This window comes from Cnephaeus nilssonii, assembly GCF_951640355.1.
Source record: "Cnephaeus nilssonii genome assembly, chromosome: 7".
Taxonomy (NCBI): Eukaryota; Metazoa; Chordata; class Mammalia; order Chiroptera; family Vespertilionidae; genus Cnephaeus; species Cnephaeus nilssonii.
The window spans coordinates 73,089,309-73,111,066 of NC_137078.1; the positions used below are offsets into that span (position 1 = coordinate 73,089,309).

General features: G+C 44.4%; 1 protein-coding gene across 10 annotated transcripts in view; it reads right to left on the reverse strand.

Annotated features, from left to right (window-relative positions):
* SCMH1 (Scm polycomb group protein homolog 1) overlaps positions 1 to 21,758 on the reverse strand; it is a 137,053-nt gene that overhangs the window by 2,831 nt on the left and 112,464 nt on the right. For 7 of the 10 annotated variants that reach the window (XM_079777390.1, XM_079777382.1, XM_079777384.1 and 4 more), the window contains 5 exons: positions 20,984 to 21,110; positions 14,392 to 14,592; positions 12,236 to 12,427; positions 7,351 to 7,545; positions 4,132 to 4,197 (listed from right to left, as the gene is read on the reverse strand). In XM_079777390.1, the coding sequence (XP_079633516.1) occupies positions 4,132 to 4,197; positions 7,351 to 7,545; positions 12,236 to 12,427; positions 14,392 to 14,592; positions 20,984 to 21,110 (781 nt within the window). The remainder of the gene's footprint in view (positions 1 to 4,131; positions 4,198 to 7,350; positions 7,546 to 12,235; positions 12,428 to 14,391; positions 14,593 to 20,983; positions 21,111 to 21,758) is intronic. The other 3 variants (XM_079777391.1, XM_079777386.1, XM_079777387.1) reach the window with 1 other exon arrangement.

The following is a 21,758-nucleotide window of genomic DNA, read 5'->3' on the forward strand; positions in this document are numbered from 1 at the left end:
TGGAATGTGTCTCTCCTCTCCCTTCAATTTCTTTTCTTTGGCAAACCCCAACTTAGCAAGCAAGAGCTGACTTCAAGGACCAGCTCCCCTATGAAACTTTTCTATGGAAATAACTGGCCTCACATTTCATGTATCCCTGGTTACAGCTTAACCTCTACACACTTCTCCCATCACATCACCTAATAATCTATTATCGGGAAAGCAGTCAAAGCAGACTTAAAAAGGAATTGGATGGTGTCAGTCCCTAAAAACTCCATGCATTGGCCTCCCATCACACCTGACAGGACATCTCAACTCCTTGGCCGTGCAGTTGCTCCATCACCTGGCCCTTCCTCCTTCTGACCTTACGTCCCAGGCCCCGCCCCACCTTTCCCTCACAATAATCCAGACAAGCCAGTTTTCTTGCTGCTACTTGAACAGGCTATGCTCTTATTTTTTGAGCTGTAATTTCCTTTGTCTGGAATGCTCTTTTTCCAGATCTTTGCATACCCAATTCCTTCTCAATATTTGGGTCTCATCTCAAATACCAATTCCTCAGAGTGGCTTTCCCTGATCTACTAGTAAAAGTACTCCATTCCCCATTGTCACTTGTTGGAAGCCGCCCATTGTCTTCACTAGCAGAGAGGTGGTGACAAAGAACCTGGAAGGCTGGAGACCTTGAGCTCTGAAAGGTCAGAGCTCAGCACCCACTGTTTAGTTGAGACAATGGAGCTGAAGCAACTTCCACCTTTTAGTTTTATGTAAATCCTTGCTGATTGGCTGTTATTGGAATTGCCTGCCTAAGGGGTATGGGTGTATCCCAAAACCTGAATAAAAGGGATAGCAAGGCCAGAGCAAAGCCGAGTCCTTCCTCTTGAGCTGGGCTCCCGCTTGGCCCCCAATTCCCAAATTTATATTTTCTTGCTTAGTCTCTTTCATTTGTGTGCGGTCTCCTCCAGAACCCAAACCCTGAACCACATGGGACGTGGGGGAACACTCACAGTCACTCTCAACCCCACTACTCTATAGTTTTTGTTTTTTCTTTCCAGCACATATGACTACCTAAAATAATTTTATGCATCTATGTCTTCTATTTTTTCCCCCTGCTATGTCCTTATGATATTGTGATTTTTTTTTTATATATGTTTTTTATTGATTTTTTTTTTTTTACAGAGAGGAAGGGAGAGGGAGAGAGAGTTAGAAACATTGATGAGAAACATCGATCAGCTGCCTTCTGCACGCCCCCACCTGGGGATGTGCCCGCAACCAAGGTTACATGCCCTTGACCGGAATCGAACCCGGGACCCTTCTGTCCGCAGGCCGACGCTCTATCCACTGAGCCACACCAGTCAGGGCTGATATTGTGATTTCTAATATGAAACATATATATTCGGTCTTCATACCCATTTATGGCACAGAACTCTTAAAATCCTTTAAATTTCCCAAGTGGTGAGATAAAGAAAGGTTATTTATAATGAGCCCCTTTCATTATGAGTATGTCAATGAGGTGACTATTGGAAAGACCCTAAAGATGGGAGCTGGTTGCCAGAAGAACAAACCAGGTGGCTAGAGAGTTGGACCTTTCAGGTCCACCTCCAAACTCCTGGGGAAGGGAGAGGCTGGAGAGCGAGCTCAATCATAATGGCCAATGATTTAATCAGTCATGCCTCTTCGATGAAGCTTGGGGCTGGGCAATGCGCAGACCAGGGGAGAAGTGTGCTGTATTAGAGCCACAGAAATTCCATTGGCTTTTTTAGAGGTGGCAGTAGACAGGAAGTTGGAAAGAACTCTCTATAGCCAGCCACTTTTCCCTGCCCTGAAAGTCCCCTGTGATGCTAAGACAGAAACCAACTCAAGAGATTATGGAGAGCAGAACAAAGATATACAACTGAGTGTCCTTTTTGGATCATCTTAGCTAATTCCTCTACCCAAGGGAAGCTAGAAATCACGCACACGCATACGCACACACACACGCACAGTATTATTCACGTATACATAGCCTATCTAATAAGAGAGTAATATGCAAATTGACCATACCTCTGCTACGCCCACCAGCCACTCAGGAGCGAGTATGCAAATTAACCCAACCAAGATGGCTGTGGCCACAGAGCAGGAGGCTTGGGTTTCCCCAGCAATGGAGGAAGCCAAGCTTTCTGCCTGCCTAGCCTGCCTTGGCCTCTGCTTAAGGCTACAAAGTTTCAATTATAGAAGATAAATAAATCCCAACAAAAATGGCTGCAGCCATGGAGCAAGCAGGAGGCTTGGCTCCGCTCAAGGCTACACAGTTTCAATTATAGAAGATAAATAAATCCCAGATACCAGGCCTCTGCTTGGGTCGCCGGGGGGCATGGCCAGCCTGCAAACCACCACAGGCCCCTCACCCAGGCTGCCCCACACCCCAAGGGAACCCCCACCCTGATCCGGGACACCCTTCAGGGCAAACCAGCCAGCCCCCACCCATGCACCAGGCCTCTATACTATCTAATCCTATCTAATAAAAGAATAATATGAAAATTGACCACCACTCCAACACACAAGATGGCTGCCCCAATGTGGACAACAAGATAGCTGACACAAGATGGCTAGCGGGGGAGGGCAGTTGGGAGGGACCAGGTCTGCAAGGGAGGGCAGTTGTGGGCGATCAGGCCAGCAGGGGAGGGCAGTTGGGAGGGACCAGGCCTGCAAGGGAGGGCAGTTGGGGGTGACCAAGCCTGCAGGGGAGGGCAGTTAGGGGTGACCAGGCCTGAAGGGGAGGGCAGTTAGGGGCAAACAGGCTGGCAGGGGAGCAGTTAGGCATCAATCAGCCTGGCAGGGGAGTGGTTAGGGGGTGATCAGGCTGGCCGGCAGAAGTGGTTAGGGGCAATCAGGAAGGCAGGCAGGCGAGCAGTTGGGAGCCAGCAGTCCTGGATCGGGCCTAAACGGGCAGCTGGACAGCCCTCGAGGGGTCCCAGATTGGAGAGGGTGCAGGCTGGGCTGAGGGACACCCCCCCCCATGCACAAATTTCGTGCACTGGGCCTCTAGTATATATTATAAACACATGTATATTCACCTAATACTATTATATATATTATGTGTTTGTTAGCCTATTCCTGTTAGAATGTACACTCTTCGGAGATGAAGACATTTGAGCAAAGACCTTGAGGCAGAGGGTGATGAGCATATTTAGGGTTGAGCAGGGAGGTAATGTGCCAGAGCAGAGTAAATGAGGAAAAGTGGCAGGAATAACATCTCCGAGGCGTGTATGTGTGTGCTGGGCAGGGAAGTGGTGGTGAGGTAACAGAAGACCTTGTAAGCCACTGCAAGACCAGAGTGACATGAGTTGAGTTTGAGCACAGGAGTGACATGAACCAATTTATAACTAACTAAGAATCCCTCTCACAGTCTGTGTTCATAATAGGTGTTAGGGGGCAAGGACAAGTGAAGGAGACAAGTTGTAAATGAGTCTCCTATGATAGTCCAGATAAGAGATGACTGTGGCATGCACCAGGCGGTAGTGATGAGTGGTGAAGAGAGGTCTGATATATGAACATTATAAAGAATTCCCACCACCGTCCACTCATTTAACCCTTAAAACAGCTCCTGAAGGAATTATCATCTTCAGTTTAGAGATGAGAGAAGTGAGGCTCAGAGAAGGGAAGGGACTTGCCCAAGACCACACAGGCAGGAAGGAGATGAGTTATGCCCTGTCTCTATCTTTTCCTATTCCCAATTGTTCAGACAGACTATATCAAGGTTCTCCCCCTCCACCCAATGGGTATAGCTGGTGGTTACTCTTCAAAGAAGGGAGAGGGTCTCAATCTGAGAATGACTAAGGCAGGTGAGGCACCTCCACAGAGGCCAGACTAACAAACAGATGCCCAATCATCCTGGATCATGAAATAAGAGGGGATAGACTTGACATCCATTAAATTCTATGAGAGAAACAATTTTAGGGCCAACTGAATGGAATCCTTTCACAGTCTTATTGGGTTCTTCAGGATCAGAAAAGGTCTAGACCGTGACCTGGCCGATTGGCTATTAGACCAATGTATTCCAAAGGAAGAGTAAAGATGCCTGGGGACAACAGTGACATCTGAGGCCAGTGCCACATGAGGCACTCCTAACGGAAGCAGGGCCTTGGAGAAGATCACAGTAAAGTAATGCCCGCCTACCTGGGGGATGAGTTAGTTTCCAAAACGATCCCATATCCCTGCTTCCATCAGATCCTTTTAACACTCCTGTGGAAAGACCAGGTGGATGTCACCATCTTCATTTTGCATATGAGGAACATGAAGATGTGCGAGGTGAGATGACTTACCCAAATCTCAAGGCAGGGGATCAACTCTCAGTTCTACCTCTACTTCAGAGCTTCTCATGCTCCACTTTGCTGCCTCACAGGGGGAGGGGCATCCCAGGCTTCTTCCCCTGTCAGCCTCCCCGAAAACTCTCTCCTGAGGTCACCTCTTTCCATTGCAGGCCTTGCTAATGGAGTCTCCTTATTCTTTTACAGCCCACACATTCCTGGGCTGTGAAAGAATAAGGCCTTTTGTGGGGAAACACCAAAGGTCCAGCCGTGGGGTGTGAAGGTAGATCTCCTATATTCCCACTGCTACTTTTAGACCATCCTCCTATGAAAGCTCATGTTCTTCAGAGGCCACACTATTGTCTATAAATCTCAGTGTTTCTACCCCTTGTTAAATGAAGACTTTTTGGTATTTAGCTCACTGCCTTCTATTCCACCCCAATTCCTGCCATAATTTTCAGAGGCAATCAGCAATCTATTCAACTTCCTTGCCAGTGACTTTCACATCTACTCTACTTCAAATACCAATTGCCAAATTCACTGTCTGGTTTTTGCCATCACTTGGAACAATTTTAAACATCATTTCAGAATTTTAAACATGCCACTTTCTGACCTCAACCCTGTCTTCCCAACTGTCTTGTGACTTATGTCCATTATAACCTTGACATAACAAGATTATCAACATATCAATCTTACAGTTCCCCATCCTTCAGCCTTCTCTAAGCCTTGCTCCTTCCCCACCCTGCCCAGATCCAGTGTTGATCTAAACTCCTCTCCCTCTAGCTCCTCGATTCCTTTATATGCTTCCTTACTCCCTGCCCCCTCTTGTCCTACTAGCTCGACATAAACATGAAACCTTACTTTCAAACTCTTTTCTTACCCCACATCTAGGTTTCTAAGAACCACAGAAGAAAACTATGGCTCTTGCAAACTTCCAAATTAGTCTGCAAGCACAGCTGGACCTTGGTGTTTCCCACAAACAATTTCCTTCTCCTTCACCCATTTCCCCCTGTCTTCTTCTTCTTTTTTTTTTAAATATATTTTATTGATTTTTTACAGAGAGGAAGAGAGAGGGATAGAGAGTTAGAAACATCGATGAGAGAGAAACATCGATCAGCTGCCTCTTGCACACCCCCTACTGGGGATGTGCCTGCAACCAAGGTACATGCCCTTGACCGGAATCGAACCTGGGACCCTTGAGTCCGCAGGCCGATGCTCTATCCACTGAGCCAAACCGGTTTCGGCATCCCCGTCTTCTTTAGGACCAGTTCCATCTTCAGACAACTAAGCCTTCCTTACTCAGCCCCTCTCCATTTACTCATGGCCACAATCTTCCCTCCAGTGTCAGAGAACAAGGTGTGCCTCCTTCTGGTTTAAGAGCTATCTGCCTGTGCCCTTTATCCCTAATCCTTCCTACAACTCTCCAGGCCTTACTTTTTCCTCTTTCCCATATTCTTAATTTCTTCTCCTTGGAAGGCTCAAGTTGTCTACTGATAAGCATGCCCAGTGTGCTTCCACTCCAGAAGACCTTCTCTGGAAGGTCATCGTCTTTCTTTTTCTCAACAAACTCTCCTTGATATTCCTACCCACTGCCATCTGCCCTCACTACCCTTCACCAACATTGAAGCTACAAATCCAGTAGATATTTCTCCATCCTTATTTTACTGACCCTTTGCTGTGCTCTCCTTAAAACATTCCCTATTGCCCTGGCTGCCACAATATTAAAGTCTTCTGTTTTTCCTCACATTTGACTACTCCTTTGTCTCCTGGGTGGGATCTTCTTCCTGTTCCTATCTCCTATACTTTGTTGGTCCCCAGGACTCCATCATAGTTAACGGTTTTCATTCTACACATACTCCTGGGAAATGGGTGCCATTCACCCTACAGCTTCAACTACCATCTATGTGTTGATGACTCCCAAATATTTAACTACAGCTCAGTCCTCTTCCCTGAGAATCAGATCTGAATAGCCACCACCTCTAAATATCACCTAGATGATCCATGGGCTCCCTACCCTTCTTTCTCTTCTAGGCACCACCATTTATCCAGCCACCTCATCTCGAAACCTGGAAGACATTCCCACTCCATTCTTCCTCACGATCCTCAAATTTGACTAAATTTACCTGGTGAATAGTTTCAAACCTAGTCTCTCTTCTACAAACCTTCTACCACTGCCCTAATCTAGGCCTTTATCACTTCTGGTCTGGCTCATGCTCGTAACCTTGTAACTGGTCTCTCTAGTCTTGTCACTCCTCTAATCCATCCTCAACATAGTAGTTAATGATCTACTGAAAACAAACTTTTTTAGGTCTTACCTCTAATTAAAAGCCTTCGATAACTTCACATTGCCTACAAGATCAACTCCAAACGCTTCAATGTGGCATTTAAGGTCCTCTGTGGTATAAGCCTGACCTTTCCAGGCTTTTCTCTTTGAAGTCCCAGTATTTTCCTTTGATTCAGCAACACCAAACAGCATGCGGTTCCTGGCACACTCTGTGCTAGCTCTTTCCCTTTGCCCTTGTTCATGCTGTGCTCTGTGGAAAGCTCTCCCTCCCCTACCACTCCTGATAGGGCCATTCACACAGTCACCCTTCAAGTCTCAGAAAGGGCATCACTTCCTCAAGGAAGCTTCCCCTGGACATCTAGCTTGTGTTAGGTGTTCCTTCTTGCAGTTTTTATACGAATAGAGAATATCTGCAACTACACTAAGATGTTGTTTTACAATTACCTATTTAAGTATCTCTTCCACAATACTGTGAGCTCCTTGAGGACAACAAGTGACCAATTTTTGCATCCCCATGCCAAACAGTGTTCAAGTAAGTGGCCATCGAAGGAATGAATGAATTCTTCCCTGTCCCTTTGGCACTATGTTTTAGTTACCATTATTCTCAAGCCAATCCCAGAGCTTCCGTCGCCTCCCCAGGCACAATGGTAAGCCCAGACCCTAGCCCAACCACCAGACACAGCGAAACAGAGCCAAGTCCCTTCTAGCCTCCCAGAGCTCAGGAAGGAAGAAAGGAAGGAAAGAATGAAGGAAGGAAAGAATGAATGAGGGAAGGCAGGAGGGCCAGAACTCTGGTAAGCTTACCCCTGGCGCACAGTCTACGCATAGCTGAGGCAGCACTCAGTGAGAGGCCACAGGATGGAAGCAAAGGCCGGTACCCAGAGGTTCGAAGATTTTGGGAAGTGCTGACAAGGTTGGTGGGTTTCAAGGTGGAGTCCATTGAGTCTGAGTGTGGCTCCAAGGACCGGGCCAGACTATTCCCTAGTACAAAGGTTTCACCTGGAAAACAGTAAAACAAGAGTTAGAGCAGGGAATAGTCCAGAAGGACTGCTGTGGCGCTGGCTCCCAGGTACCTGTCTGGATGGAGCAAAAGCAGCCGAACAGGAAGTCCTAGGCTGGGCCTCAGGAGGCCTGTGTACCAGTCACCACTCTGGCTCTCACTAGGTGGTCTGAGTCAAGCCCAGTGCCTCTCTCTGGACTTGGATCTCCTCAGAGATACTTCCTCTTAGACTAGATGGTTTTTGAGGTTTCTTCTGGTCTAGATATCTTCCGCTTTTTCTAGATAAGAAGAACCTTAAAAAAATAGGAAGAGGCTGCCTTACACATAAGCTGCTAGCAAAGAATAGGGTGCTGGAGAAGAGATACACTTGCTTAGGTGAGGGCACTTCAGAAGTACTCTCAGCCAGCTTCTTGATGCCTGGCTAAAGGCCTGTCTGCAAAGGATCTGCTCCTATGCCCTCCACCCCCTTCATATTTGCCTTGTTCTACAGAAACATTCCAAGGATGCTGGAATGTACAGTGGTGAGAATGTGGGCACAGGACCAGAATCTGGGTTAGAATTTGACTCTGCCCTCTGCAGGCAAGGTGTTTCCCTCGGACCTCGTTCTTCCAAGGGGCTTGTAAATATCAAAAGGAAGTAGCTATGAAAACCTTTGTAAAGGGAATCTCAGCCTGACATTTCTATACCCAGGCCATGGCCCAACACCAGCAGCAGCCCCTAAGCACTGCACTGCAGAACCTGAAGCAGATTCTGCCTCATCACTGGGTTCTAGACATCAAAACAGCTCCTTAGCCCTGGCCACAGCATTCTCTGCTTATGACGGGGGGTGGGGATGGGTGGGTGTCTCAGGAATTGGATCATATCACTGTCCTTTGTGGTTCTTCTCAGAATTCTGGTGTTTAGACAATGCTTGGGATTCATTTAGGTCCTCTAATAAATAATAAATCCAAGCTCATTGTCTGGCATACAATAAGACCTCTGTGGCAAGATGGTTTAGGATTTTAGAACTGCTTTCTGCTACTCACCTAAAATTTCTTGGTAACCATGGGCTTAATGTCAAATCTAGCATGAGACAGATTTCACCGTTATCTCAGGGAATTTAACTAATGAAGCCCTCCCCTAGAAATGATTCTGAAGAGAGAAGTCTCTGAGGCCCCAGAATACCTAAACCATATCCACTCCCATTCTGCAGGTGAGGTTTCAGATTCCTATTTTCCAGGAGAGATGACTACAGCATTGTCCTGCCTTGAGACAAGGACAGAAACCCAATCCAGAAAGCAAGGCCTGAGTACTGTGCCTGAGCTCCTGCCTTTTATTAGGTGTGTCATCCTCAATAAGTTGTCTTCTCTGAGCACCAATTTCTTCATCTGTAAAATGGAAAAACCACCCTTTGTCATGCTGAGAACATCAAATGAGGAAATGGAATGGGATGAACTTTACAAAGGCTGAAGTTGTTGTTATTCTTCATTCAGAGTTAAGAGTGGCAAACCTACGTATGTTCTCCGCAATAGCTCAAAAAATAGATAAAGTAGAATTTCTGCATTTATCAGCAGGACAATCTCACCTTTCTAGTCCTCATTTTACTCAGTGGAGATAATACCACCTGCCTCACAAGAGCTAACAGATGTGAAAAATAATTATGATGACAATGCCTGTGGCTTACCAGATGCTGATGCAAATCAGTAAGTGTCTTTTCCTCTCAGCAATGCTAAGAATGGTAACTGAAATCTGAATTCTAAATTGAGGGACCTGAAAATCTGGACTGGTGGTACTGGACTAGGCAAGGCCATAAGATCTTATCCTAATGAGATGCAGTGGAAAAAATCATTCCTGAGGCTCTGGGAGGTTCTACTAAAGGCTGATCTGTGAGGCCCTGGCTGCCCTCACTAGGATAATGCCAGGGACGGCAATGCTTTCAGGCCTGGGGGCTTTAAGAGAGAGGCCAAGGAAATAGGGCTCTGGGTCTCATCCCAGTTTCTATCAAAACAGCTCCGGTTTTAACTTCTATGCACCAGAGTTTCATATCATCTTAACTTTGTAAAAAAAGGAGTTCTGCTAAAACAAAGCAAACTTTGAAACCTCTGGCCCAGGGATCAGAATTTGAGGCTGGAAGACTTGAGTTCTCTATTTCTAGCACAATCACTAGTCAACAATCACTGTCTTTTTCCTGGAATTCAATTTACCCATCTGCAAAATGGAGATGAAAATCCTGAACCTCATAAGGTCAATGTCAATTAAATTTGCTGTTGATATGCTGGAGACAGGAGAACAATCAGCATGAGAGGGAGTTCATTCATTCATTCAACAACATTTGGTTGAGCACTCTTTATTTGCAAGCCACTATGCTAGGGATGGGGTTATGCAAAGGTAAACAGACAGATAAGGATCTTGCCCTTATGCATTTATTTTTAGTGAGTGGCAGATCTTCTCTGAGTATCGTATTGCAAGGCTGACCTTAAAAACCAGAGTTCCCAGCGGAGGGTGACCAGAATACTGGTGAGAAGCAAAGAAGGAAAAACCTGGGAATGTAGAATCTGGAGAACAGTCAGAGACAAAAACCCTAAAGGCAGTCATGGGATGGGAAGAGGACTGGGAAGGCAGAGAATGCAACAGTGGGCAGGCATTAAAAGAAGACAGATTTCAGCTATAAAGAGAGGCATTTTCACAATCAGAGGGTCTAACAGTAAGACTGATTGCCAAAGGTGACAGTGAGCAACTTAGCATTAGGAGTATTTAAGCAGAATTCAGATAAGTGAAGGAGCACAGAGGAGTCAGAAATACAGATGGTGCTCTGACTTGCCTGAGCAGAGTTAAAATGCTTATTTCAGGGAAGCAAATAAAAACTAGGGTGAGAGCAGCTAAGTGGCTGGGAACCCACTATGAGAACCAGAGGTTAGAGAGCACAAGAGGGTGCAAAGTTGACTGAATCTGTCTGAAAATGAGGGAAGGAAAGGGGGACAGCCAATGGTGGAATGTGATAACCCTAGTATTGGTCTCTTTGGTGAGGGGTAAGGATAAGAGGTTAAAGCTTGCTTCCTCCTATCTGAATCAGCAGACAGATGCAAACTGGAATAGAATACCCAGGAAAGGTAATGCCAAATTACCTTGGGGACTGCAGGTCCATGATATGCACTGCTACCAGTGCATAATACCAAATTACCTTGGGGACTGCAGGTCCATGATATGCACTGCTACCAGTCTCTGCATGCTGCTACCAGGACATTTCTCTTAGTTCTTAATGACCATATTCCATTGAGGAATTCGGAGTGGCTATTTCTTCGAGAAATCTGTCTTTAGACTAGCAGCTACACTCATGGACATGCTACTCCCTTTCATGTATCTGCTCTTCCAGAATCCCAGGCGGGCTTTACTTTCATAACTGAAGTACAACTTAGAGTTCCTGATTGCCTATAGCTGGGGACATTTCATAGCCTGCCTTTGTCTGCACCAACTTCACCATGCTCAGCCCTGACTCCAAGTGGGACATTCTAACTCTAGGTGAGAATGCCTTTTTCTGTTCTCAGAGATTCTGATGCTGAAAGAACACAATTTAGAGCAGGTTAGGTAAGAAAAAGGATCAATGACGGGGTCACAAATATGTCTGCGCAGACCAGATGGCCTGGTCCCCACAAGCAGTATTTGAAAGTCAGGTATATTTTTATAAGTTATGTAAGCAATGCTCATTTGGATGCAAAAATAAAGGGGGTGGTGGTGGCGGGGGCTGGGTGAGTAGTCACTTCCCTGAGCACATTCTTCAGAAGTGGCACTTTATCAGAAGTGATTCTGCTAAGATAATAATAAAAAGATTACTAGGGAAGACAGTGTGAGAACAAGACTGGTTAGAGAAGGTCAGAAGAGGGCACCTTTCAGACTTATATGCTCCCCCATCAACAGACAGCACAGCTCTGAAGCTGACAGCACCACCTCTCCACTCCTCAGGCCAGGACAAGTCCACAGGACTCCTTTAAAGGCCTATCCTCCCTCTCTCAACAATGACCTACCTCGCTACGTTTAGGGCCGAGCTTTCCTTTCCTTCCCTCCCTGTGGTCTGTGTCCTGGGCTCCAGATTAGAGATGCTGCGTTCCATTCACTCTTTAACCTCTCTCGGAAGTGCTTAGTCACTGATCCGGCCACGTGGCATCCGCTTTCCCGTTGTGGGTCTGGTATGTTAACTAAGAAAGTTATTTTCCAGCCTAGTTAGAAACAGCAGGAACTTGAATTGACTTGCTAGACTGGCAGTGCAGGAGGAGTTAGGGCTACGTGCCAAAGGAAAGAGTAGATGGCCAATCACCAAGGAGCACATTTCTCAATCTGTAGCTTGAGACTAAACCTTCCTGCTGGCAAGGGAGATCTATGGTAGGCCTTTGCTGCCAGACTCACACTGGGAGACGTACTGTGACTCCACATGCAGTTTGGAGCTCAGAAGAGGATTCGTGAACCACCTTTTTTTTAGGGACAAAACCAGAGGAAAGAAAATTCATTCTACAGAGAGGGGACAAAATCCCAAAGAGACAGTAAAGATGAGAGGAGACCAAAAAGTCCCAGATGGGGCAAAGGTTAAGGACAGAAAATCAGACTTCTGGATAACAGGTGCCAGGCTAGCAGGTCAGAGGGCTGATCCCAGGCCCTCCCTAGAGCTGCTACTAGCCCTGCCCCCTTTCTTAGCCCAGGCCCCATCCCAGCTCCTACCTGGTAGGTACCTGTCGTGGCTGTGGCTGTACTCTGTGTTGGTGAGTGACAAGTGAGTCTGTGTAAAAGGCTGGTTGCCAAACAGATTGTCACTGTGAAGGTTGTGGCAGAGTTTCTCCAGGAAGCGGAGAACGTAGGTGATGCTGTTGACTGCTGGGAGGTTGAGGGTGTGCTGTTCTCGATCAAACACGGCTGTGAAGTGAAGTAAACAGGGCTGAGCATGTCAGGCGGGCAGTTCAGTGCAGCGCTGGGCAGGCCAGCCCACAGCGTGTCTCAGGCTTACCTGGTTACACAAAGGCAATCAGTGCCCACGTTTCCTCCCTCCCTCCCACCCTCCCTCGAGGGTTTGATTTTTGCCTCCAACTCCAAAGGGCTTGCAGTAATGGGAGTGGCCAGGCCAAGTCTGTTGCACCCGGGGCTCTGGAAGGATTTTACTCAACTTGTGAAAACAACTGTGAACATAATTCTATCTGCTCCATCAGTTGGCTGGGCCTCATCCAGGAAATCTGTTCATTTAGGGTGCTATTTCCATAAGAACTGCCCAAGAACAGAGGAACTGGGCCGAAGAGAATACAGCCATTGCCAGCAATGGTTTGGGCGCACAATCCGATCTGTATAAGAGCACTAGAATTTCAGCAACATTTGGAACTATGCCATGCTTCGTTTTATTTTACTCTATTTCTATTCAAAAAAGTATCTGTCTAGTCTTTAAAAAGCTAAAAGCATCTGCATTTGTCTCTGAGAGCAGTAGGAAATGGGGTGTGGGGGGGATAGACTGTTCTCAGAAACCAATTTTGGGGCAGAGAAAGAAACCTATAGGAGGTGTAGGTGATTGCCCTAAAGAGAGGCAGTGAACCTGTGAACCGGTGGGTCACAGTTTGGTTCCCGGTTGGGGCATGTGCCCGGGTTGCAAGCTTGATCCCCAGTGGGAGGTGTGCGGGAGGCAGCCAGTCAATGATTCTCTCTCATCATTGATATTTCTTTCTTTCCCTCTCCCTTCCTCGCTGAAATCAATAAAAATATGTTAGAGAGAGAGAGACAGAGAGAGAGAGAGAGGTGCAGTGAAGAAGCCAGGTCCCTGCAGACTGTTGCACAAAAGCAAAGGAGAGACTAGGGCGTGGCCTCTGCCTCAGAAGGAAAGGAAAGCTTGATTTCCTATGCAGTTCTCAGCCTTCTGCAACAATGCCTTCCTGGCTTACCTCATCCTCTTCTCAGGCAATTACTCTCGTCTGGGCTCTGACACTACCCTGTACATACTTCTCTGTTATAACACCTCTCGCTGTGAGATATTCTTCCTTTTCCACCAGGGCAGAGTCTGAGCCTGTCATCTTCCGTTCTCCCCTTCCCCCGGCCAGTGTCTGGCAATAACCTCTGACATATAGTAAGGGCTCAATAAATGTTTCATGAAAGAATACAGTTGGATTACTCATGGGATTTTCCATGTCAACTGTTTCCTGAGGTTGGATATTGCAACTCGTTAGAAGGAAGGGGCAAGAGATTATGGAGGAGCACACAGTTAAGACTGAAAGGCTTTAGGTCAAGTCTTCATAGGTTTGATGGGTAAAGAATAGGGTTTTGGACTTATGGGAACTGAAAGAGAACAGGGGCACAGCAGAAAAAGTAAATATTCTCAGTGAAAACAACAGAACACTGTGCAGCTGACTCAGATCTCATAGCGGGAAAGGAGGAGGGAATGACTCTTTCCTCTCTGCCCTGGCAGTCAACTCCCTTGGATCAGGGCTGGCTTTGAACTGGGAAGCTAAGGAGTTAAAAGATCGAGAAAAGAATATATGGTTCCCTCACGCCAGGTGGGAGGCCCGTGGCAGTCTAGAGAAACTCTCCTGTTGTCATAGTATAGCCCCCTTTTGATTCTTCTATCTCCCGGGATACCTTTAAAACAACATACTCATATATTTTCTGTATGGAGAAGCTAAGCAGGTCCACAGTAGAGGCATCTGTTTAGAGGCTCAGTTAAGACTCTAAACAGAGTCTGTGTGGGTATTCTACTTGGCAGAGGTGCTCAGGGCGTTGAAAGTGAGGATTCTCTGAGGAAGGGATACCTTCACACTTCTCCAGAGCCTTCAGGTGTGAAGTGGGAATCAGGATGCCCTGTCAGAAATTAGCCAATTGAGAAGTTCTCGCCCAAGGGAGCTTACCTGAGATAATCTCACCACCGTGGCCCTGCTTGAGGAAGCTGAAGACAGTTTTCTGGTGATAAGCACAGTCGATGCAAGCCTGGACAGCCTGCTGCAACACCACAGAGGCACGGGCTGGCCCAAAATGGTCGGGGAGCTGCTGGACCTTCTTCTTATCTAAGTGGGGGCCTGTGCTGCCGTTCTTGTTTAAGTAAATACAAACTGCAGGAGACAAATAATGAAATTTAAAAAGCTTAATGAGTCCATGGGGTAGAGAAGTTGGACAACAGTGCTCTCTTCAGTCTTTTGTACCCTGGACTCTGGTCCTGAGTAGGTCTCCCAGCTGCTAAGCTGGTGACACACTGTGGGAGGAGGTAGAGGGTGGCTGTGCCCAGCTGCTACCAGCCCAAATTGCATGACCAAAAGCTCTGGGAACATAGCCTGCTGGAAGAACAGCCTGACCAAAAGCCAAGGCATGGAACTTGCACTTTGCTTTTTGTGAAGTGGAAAAAAAAATTTAAACAATTTCCCCGATATGTGTACTTTCATTTTTGGTGCTTGGTTGCTCACATATTCTTTGTGTATCTTACCTTATATGTTTAAGGAATTGTGGGATTATGGAAATTTAAGAGAGAGAGAGAGAGAGAGAGAGAGAGAGAGAGAGAGAGAGAGAGAGAGTGTGTGTGTGTGTATGTGTGTTCAGCCTTGGACTTAGAATGGTCGCACCATTGGTCACTTGCCTTGTTTTCTGTTCTGGGCCTTGGAGTCCCTTTTTATCTTCTATATCAACACTCAGGTCCAAGAAAGTAGTAAAAGGATTTTAAAAAAGGAATAAAGAAAAATATGAAAAGGGCTCGAGGGTCCCATCCAGGTATTTGTTTCAGTAGTTTCTGTCATGATAGCTGGGCACTCCCCTAACTGCAACCCTCCACCTGGCACCGTGGTGGGGAAGGGCACGCTAAAGAGGCAGTCCTAAACAGAATTGTTTCCTTGGTCTCCCGAAGGACTCACGGAAGCCTGCTCAGCTATGACACTCTCCCTGATTTGCCTTCCAGGCTTCCATTTCAGTAGGGGATACTCTCCTTTCTCACACTGTCATGGCTCACTAACTGAAGGAGTTGGAGGACAAAATGTCTCTTTTTTTTATTAAAGACAAACAGGATAAGAGAAGTAGCTGTGTGGGCTGTGGATGAAATGCTGCCCTTTTTGGGCCTCATGTTTACCATCAGTAAAATGAGGGGGCTGAGCTCTCCTGGGACTCTCCCACTTTTATCATTCTAAGGGGAAGCAAGATGGAGAGAAGAAATGGAAAATAGAAAGGAGGAGGAATGATATGGAAGGTGAGAGGTGAAAATAAAGAAAGGAAAAAAGGAGAAATAAAATGAATTGAAATAAATATTTAACTTTGTTTTCTCATAAAACCCACTAAAATGAGCCAGATAACAGAGAGAAGACAACATACAATTTCGGAAGCTGGAAAGCAGACTGGCAAAGTAGTAATGACTCAGCAGACCTAAGAAAGCTAAATCCTTAACCAAGAGTGGGCAATGTTGAGAACCAAGCTGTTTCATCTTATAATTCACAAAAGGCCCAAGAATGGGCCAGTGCCTCCGGAGGTGGGTGTGGAGGTAGATCTAATAATTGAAGGATTGGTTGAAGTCTGTTAAGAAGTGGAACTTCCATGTCAAAACGTGACTCTTCTGCTGAAAACAAAATAAATAAAAATGAAAGAACTCAGAGATAAGAAGAGTAATGAAAATAAATGAAACATTATAAGAATATTCATAGCAACTTAGTCATACTAGTTCTAAACCCAAATGTCCATAAACAAGAGAGTAGATATAAAAATTGTTGTATATTCACTTATTGAAATACCACGTGACTATAAAAAAATATTGATAGAGAGCTTCTCACAAACATTATTTTGAGAGAAACAAACCAGATGGGAAAGAGTATACTATATGTAGTATATCAATTTATATTAAGTTCCAGAACAGAAAAATCTAATCTACAGTGATAGAAATAAAAATAAAGATGAGAGTGAAGACTGTAAGGAGGCATGAGGTGACTTCTGGGGAGTGGAGAAGGGGCAGAAATGACTTTTAACTCAATTGGGGTAGTTCATGGGTGCTTACACTGATTATAATTCATCAAATTGTACACTTAAGGTTTGTATATTTCACTGTATGGGAACTCCACCTAATTAAGAAACACAAAGAAAAATATAACCAGCCCAGTAATGATTAAAAAAAGAAATTCTACACGGATTAAAAGGGTGAAATATAAAAGACAAACAATGAAACCCTTAGAAGAATGTGGCAGTTTTAAAACATGGCCCCAAAATTCTTTGACATTCCTTACATCAATCTCTGTGATATTGGACCAATAGACTATAGTGGAAATGACACTGCCAGTTTCTGAGCTTAGGGCTGAAAAAACTAGCAGTTTCCACTTCCTGTTTCTTGGGACATTCACTTCTGGAACCCACCTACCATGTGTGAGGAGGCAAGGCCACCCCGGGTGAGGTCCATGTGGAGAGAAACCAATAGGCAGAACCAACTTGTCAGCATGTGGTGGAAGTGATCCTCCAGCCCTGGTCAGCCTGCCACAGCTGACACTGCATGGAACAGAGACAAGCTGCTGCCACTCAGCCCTGCCCACCTTGTTGTTTTCAGCCATCAAGTTTTGTGGTGGTTTGTTATGTAGCAGAAGATTATTGGGACAGAATGTAGTATCAGAAATAGGGTGCTCCAGTAACAAACGCCTGGCACACATGACACTGACTTTGGGACTGGGCAGCAGAAAGAAGCAGAAAGGGCCACAAAGAGAGTGTGGAGAAGGCCATCAATGAAGACTTAAAGGAAAGTGAGAAAAATCTTATTGGAAGATGGAGGACAGGGGACACTTAAAGGAAAGTGAGAAAAATCTTATCGGAAGATGGAGGACAGGTGGAAAGTTAGACAGCACTGTCACCTGAAGTAACATAGAAATAGGAAATGTACCTGATAAATTCAATGAAATAGCTACGGTGATTTTACTCCCTGTGATAAGAGTACAAAATGAGAGGAATCAGCTTAAAACAAACATACAAACAGTCTAATGTAAAACATAAAAAAGCCTAGGACTTGCAGAGTTCACAAATAAAATTGCTTCTCATTCACAGTCTCTCCATAAGACAAACAACCCTACATTGAGAAAGGGTCAAATCCAGAATGGGGAAGAAAATCTCTTGTTACAATGTCAGAATGATTTTAAATCTATGCTCCATAGATTCTTTGAGACCAAAAGGCCCTATAAGAATCTCAAGGGCCTATCTTCTCTCCCTTAAACAACAGGATTTTTAAGAATTTTAAGGGCATTGTCTCACAGTAGCCCAAGCTAGAGAAGGGTTTATCTTCAAGAGATCTGTGATTGTAGCTTTTGTCTAATGAAGTAAATCCCAATAGTATACACAGAAAACCCCTCAAGTTTCTAAGAGAATCATTCTGGCGGAAGATTTGCCTGCTATGATTAAAAAAGGACAAGAGCTGGTACTAAATGAATCATTTAGACCCCCAATCTTTTACCGGCAATCTTAGTTTTCTCATGGAAAAGGAATGATGATTCAGAGGACAGAAACATGAGTAATGATAAAAAGTCCTAGAAAGTAGTATTGGATCTAACTAATGAATTGTCAACATGTGCCCAGCTAGATTTCTATAGACCAGTGACTGCCATGTGGCTCCTGTTTTTTTCTTTGAACAGATGTATCTATAAGTTATCCTCAGCCTGTCCCACCATTGTATGTTGCATATGTGGGGAACAGACAATATGCTTCTTTTCTTCCCCCAGTGTGTCTCATTGTTATTTTATATTTTAAAATATTTTTACTAAATTTATTGGGGTGACATTGGTTAGTAAGATTATATGTTTCAAGTGTACAATTCCATAATATATCATCTATATATTTCATTGTGTGTTCACCACCCAAAGTCAAGTCTCCTTCTGTCATCATATATTTGACCCCCATTACCCTTTTCATCCTTCCCCCCTTCCTCTCTGGTAACCACCATATCAGTTAACATGTTTCTTTAGTTCACAGGTCATTGGAGAACTACACTCAAGGAGCTGTACCCAAGAACTGCATCTGAGAGGTCTGATTTGCGCCTGGATCTGATTTAGATGACAAAATCCTACATCTGGAGCCTGATGCTGTAAACTGATGAGACTTTTCATGGGGAATTTTGCAGGGGGAAGAACAAATTTTTCAAGTGGGAAGAAAATGTAAATGTACAGAGAATGGACTAAGGTGGTTTTAGAACATGGTCAATAAATCTTTGACTCTCCTCACATTGAAAAGTAGGGCCTATTTCCCTTTTCATGAATCTGGGCTCTGACTGTTTGATCAATAGAATATGGTGGAAATGATGCTCAAACATTAAAAAAAATGGTATCATTCACTTCCTGTCTCTTGAAACACTGGCTCTTGTAACCCAGCCACCATGGTATGAGGAAGCCCAAGCTACCCTTTGGAGAAGTCTGTGAAGAACTAACATCCAGCACCAACTTTGCTAGCCATGTGAACAAACCATCTTGAAAGTGTATCCTCCAACCCCTGTTGAGCCACTCTGACTAATGCCAAGGGGAAGAGCAATGAGCTGTCCTAATTTTAAAATAGTTGAATATATTGATATTACCTTTTCCAGGTATATAAAAGGTCATAAGCCATTTCTAGTTTATACTTACTGTCTTGTTTTTAAAATCCTTCCCAATATTAAGGTCATAAAGATATTTTTGTATACTGTCATGTTTTAGTTTTCTACTGCATCTATATCAGAATTGAAGGTTGTAGCCCTAGCCATTTTGGCTCAGTGGATAGAGCATCACCCTGTGGACCGAAGGGTCCTGGGTTCTGGTCAAGGGCACATGCCTAGGTTGTGGGCTCAATCCCCAGTAGGGGGCATGCAGAAGGCAGCCGATCAATGATTCTCTTCCTCATTGATGTTTCTATCTCTCTCTCCCTCTCTGAAATTGATCATATATATATATATAAAGAATTGGAAGTTGTAAAAAAAAAAAGTTCGGAGAAGGGTCCAGCATATAAGGAGCTTGGAAGTACCTACTTCATCCTAACAGTAAGTAAAAAACTGAACAAACGAAAAAATCAACAATCCTTTTTAAATCCATCAGAGAAGTGAGGTCACAGGGCAAACTGCTGTCCCCAAATTTGGAAAGATAGACAGGTGGATATAGAGAATCACAATTTACTAGAACAGAAACCTATAAGCAGAAACCTCCACAGGAACCAGAGCCAAGGTAGGAAAATCTAAACTGTAATTGACAAATTGCTGGAAGCTCAGTGTGGACAAATCTGATAGTTAAAAACTCTAGGGGGCCTCGTCATGTTGGGGGATCCCCACTTTTGTGAGTTTTACCTCCGGAAGCTTGAACAGGTTCTCACAGTGAATATGGGAGAAAAATCCCCTCCAGCTCCCAGTAGGGGAGTGGTAAAGGAAACATTGTGTACTACTTCAGCGCTTTCTGTCCTTAACAAGGTCTGCCCTCAGGAGAAACTATTGCACCAGAGTTTAACCTGCTGGGGTTTTATCAGAGCCTAACCTACCTGGGAGAAGCAATACCCAAATCCAACGCCCTCCAGCCATGCTATCCCACTGGTAGGGAGACTAAGAAGCACTGGTGAAATTCCTAGTCCAGGGGCGCAGGCTCACCAAAAGACTGAGAGCTACTCGCAGGACTATAGAATACTTCTCCCTTTTCACTTCAATGTCACATTACTAAGAGCCTATTTACAAAAATTCCTTTTAAGAAGTACATCACATTTGGCTCTCAAAAAAAAAAAAAATTACAAGGTATACTAAAAGGCAAAAAATGCAATTCAAAGAGACAGAGCAAGTATCAGAATCAGATTCAGATATGGCAGGGATGTTGGAATTATTAGATTGGGAATTTAAAACAATTATGGTTAATATACTAGGGGGGGGGCGTTTAATGGATAATGCAGCATACAAGACAGATGGGCAAGGTATACAGAGAGATGAAAACTCTAAGAAGAATTTAAAAAAATTCTAGAGATCAAAAACATTGTCACAGAAATGGAGAACACCTTTGATGGCTCATTAGTAGACTGGACATGGCTGAGGAAAGAATTGCTGAGATTGAGGATATCTTAATAGAAATTTCCAAAACTGAAAAGCAAGTAGAAAAAAAAACACTTACCCCCCTCCCCCACAACAACCCAGAATAGACTATTCAAGAACTGTGGGACAGCCCTGGCCAGTGTGCTCGCAGTGGTTAGAGAGTCAGCCCATGCACAGAAGGGTCTCGGGTTCGATTCCCAGTCAAGGGCATGTACCTGGGTTGCAGGAAGAGACATTCTCATAGTTTTTTGGTTTTTTGTGTGGCTATTGACAAACTGATGTAAAGTTTCTTTGATTGTTTTTTGACAGGATGGAGGTTTCCCTGAAACTATTTCAGATGCCAAAGATTAATTTTTTTACAAAAACATTTTATTTAGGTTTATAAATGGACAGGGGGTTAATATTGGTGCAAGACTAGATAGTACAGACACAGGGACCTGGGGCTTGTTGCAGCTAGTACTATGATCTGTTCTTACCTGTGGGGGCCTGCATGGCTGAGCTGGGGATGGTTGCAGCATCTTGGGGTACAGTGCTGGTGTCCGGTTCAGGGGTGCTGGTTGTTGGTGAGGTGGGTGGTGGGTTCAGCAAAGTCCGAGGTTTTCTCTGTCAAAATGGATGGGGGAAAATTTGCTACCCATGATAGGTTAACTTGTCTTCTTACTCCTCTATTCTAGTACTTAATTCACCCATGAAATGAAAATATATTTGTAGATGGGACTGTGTTTTATCTTTTTCCCCACACACAGCATCTTGTCCAAAGCTGTACATGCTTAGTAAATATTTTCTGAATCTATGCACAAGAATCTGGGTTTCTGTACAGCCAGAGATTAACTCACTCTCTTTTATACTAGATTCAATATTATGATTTTAAGTTCCAGATTTTTTATTAGTTGTGCAGACAAAAGCAAAAAAATATCATGGCTTAAGTCTACTTTGACATTATTTGGTACTTTCTCTTTCTTGAAAAATGGAAATGTACCTTTTCCTAACTCTACACACTACTATCCTCTGCCTACCTCTTGTGCTCATTACCTGCCATTTATTATCTTCGGCCTTATACTCTTAATAATCTCTAACTATAATACTTCTCTAAAAACCATACCTGGTCCACATCTTTATACTAATAAACCATCCCTTCTGTTTGAAATTTCCTTTCTTTTTTTTTATCTGACAAATATCTAGATTTTCTCTAGTTATTGTCTCTTCTGTGCTATCTCTGTCCTTTGCATTGTTGCACTTGTCACATGTATT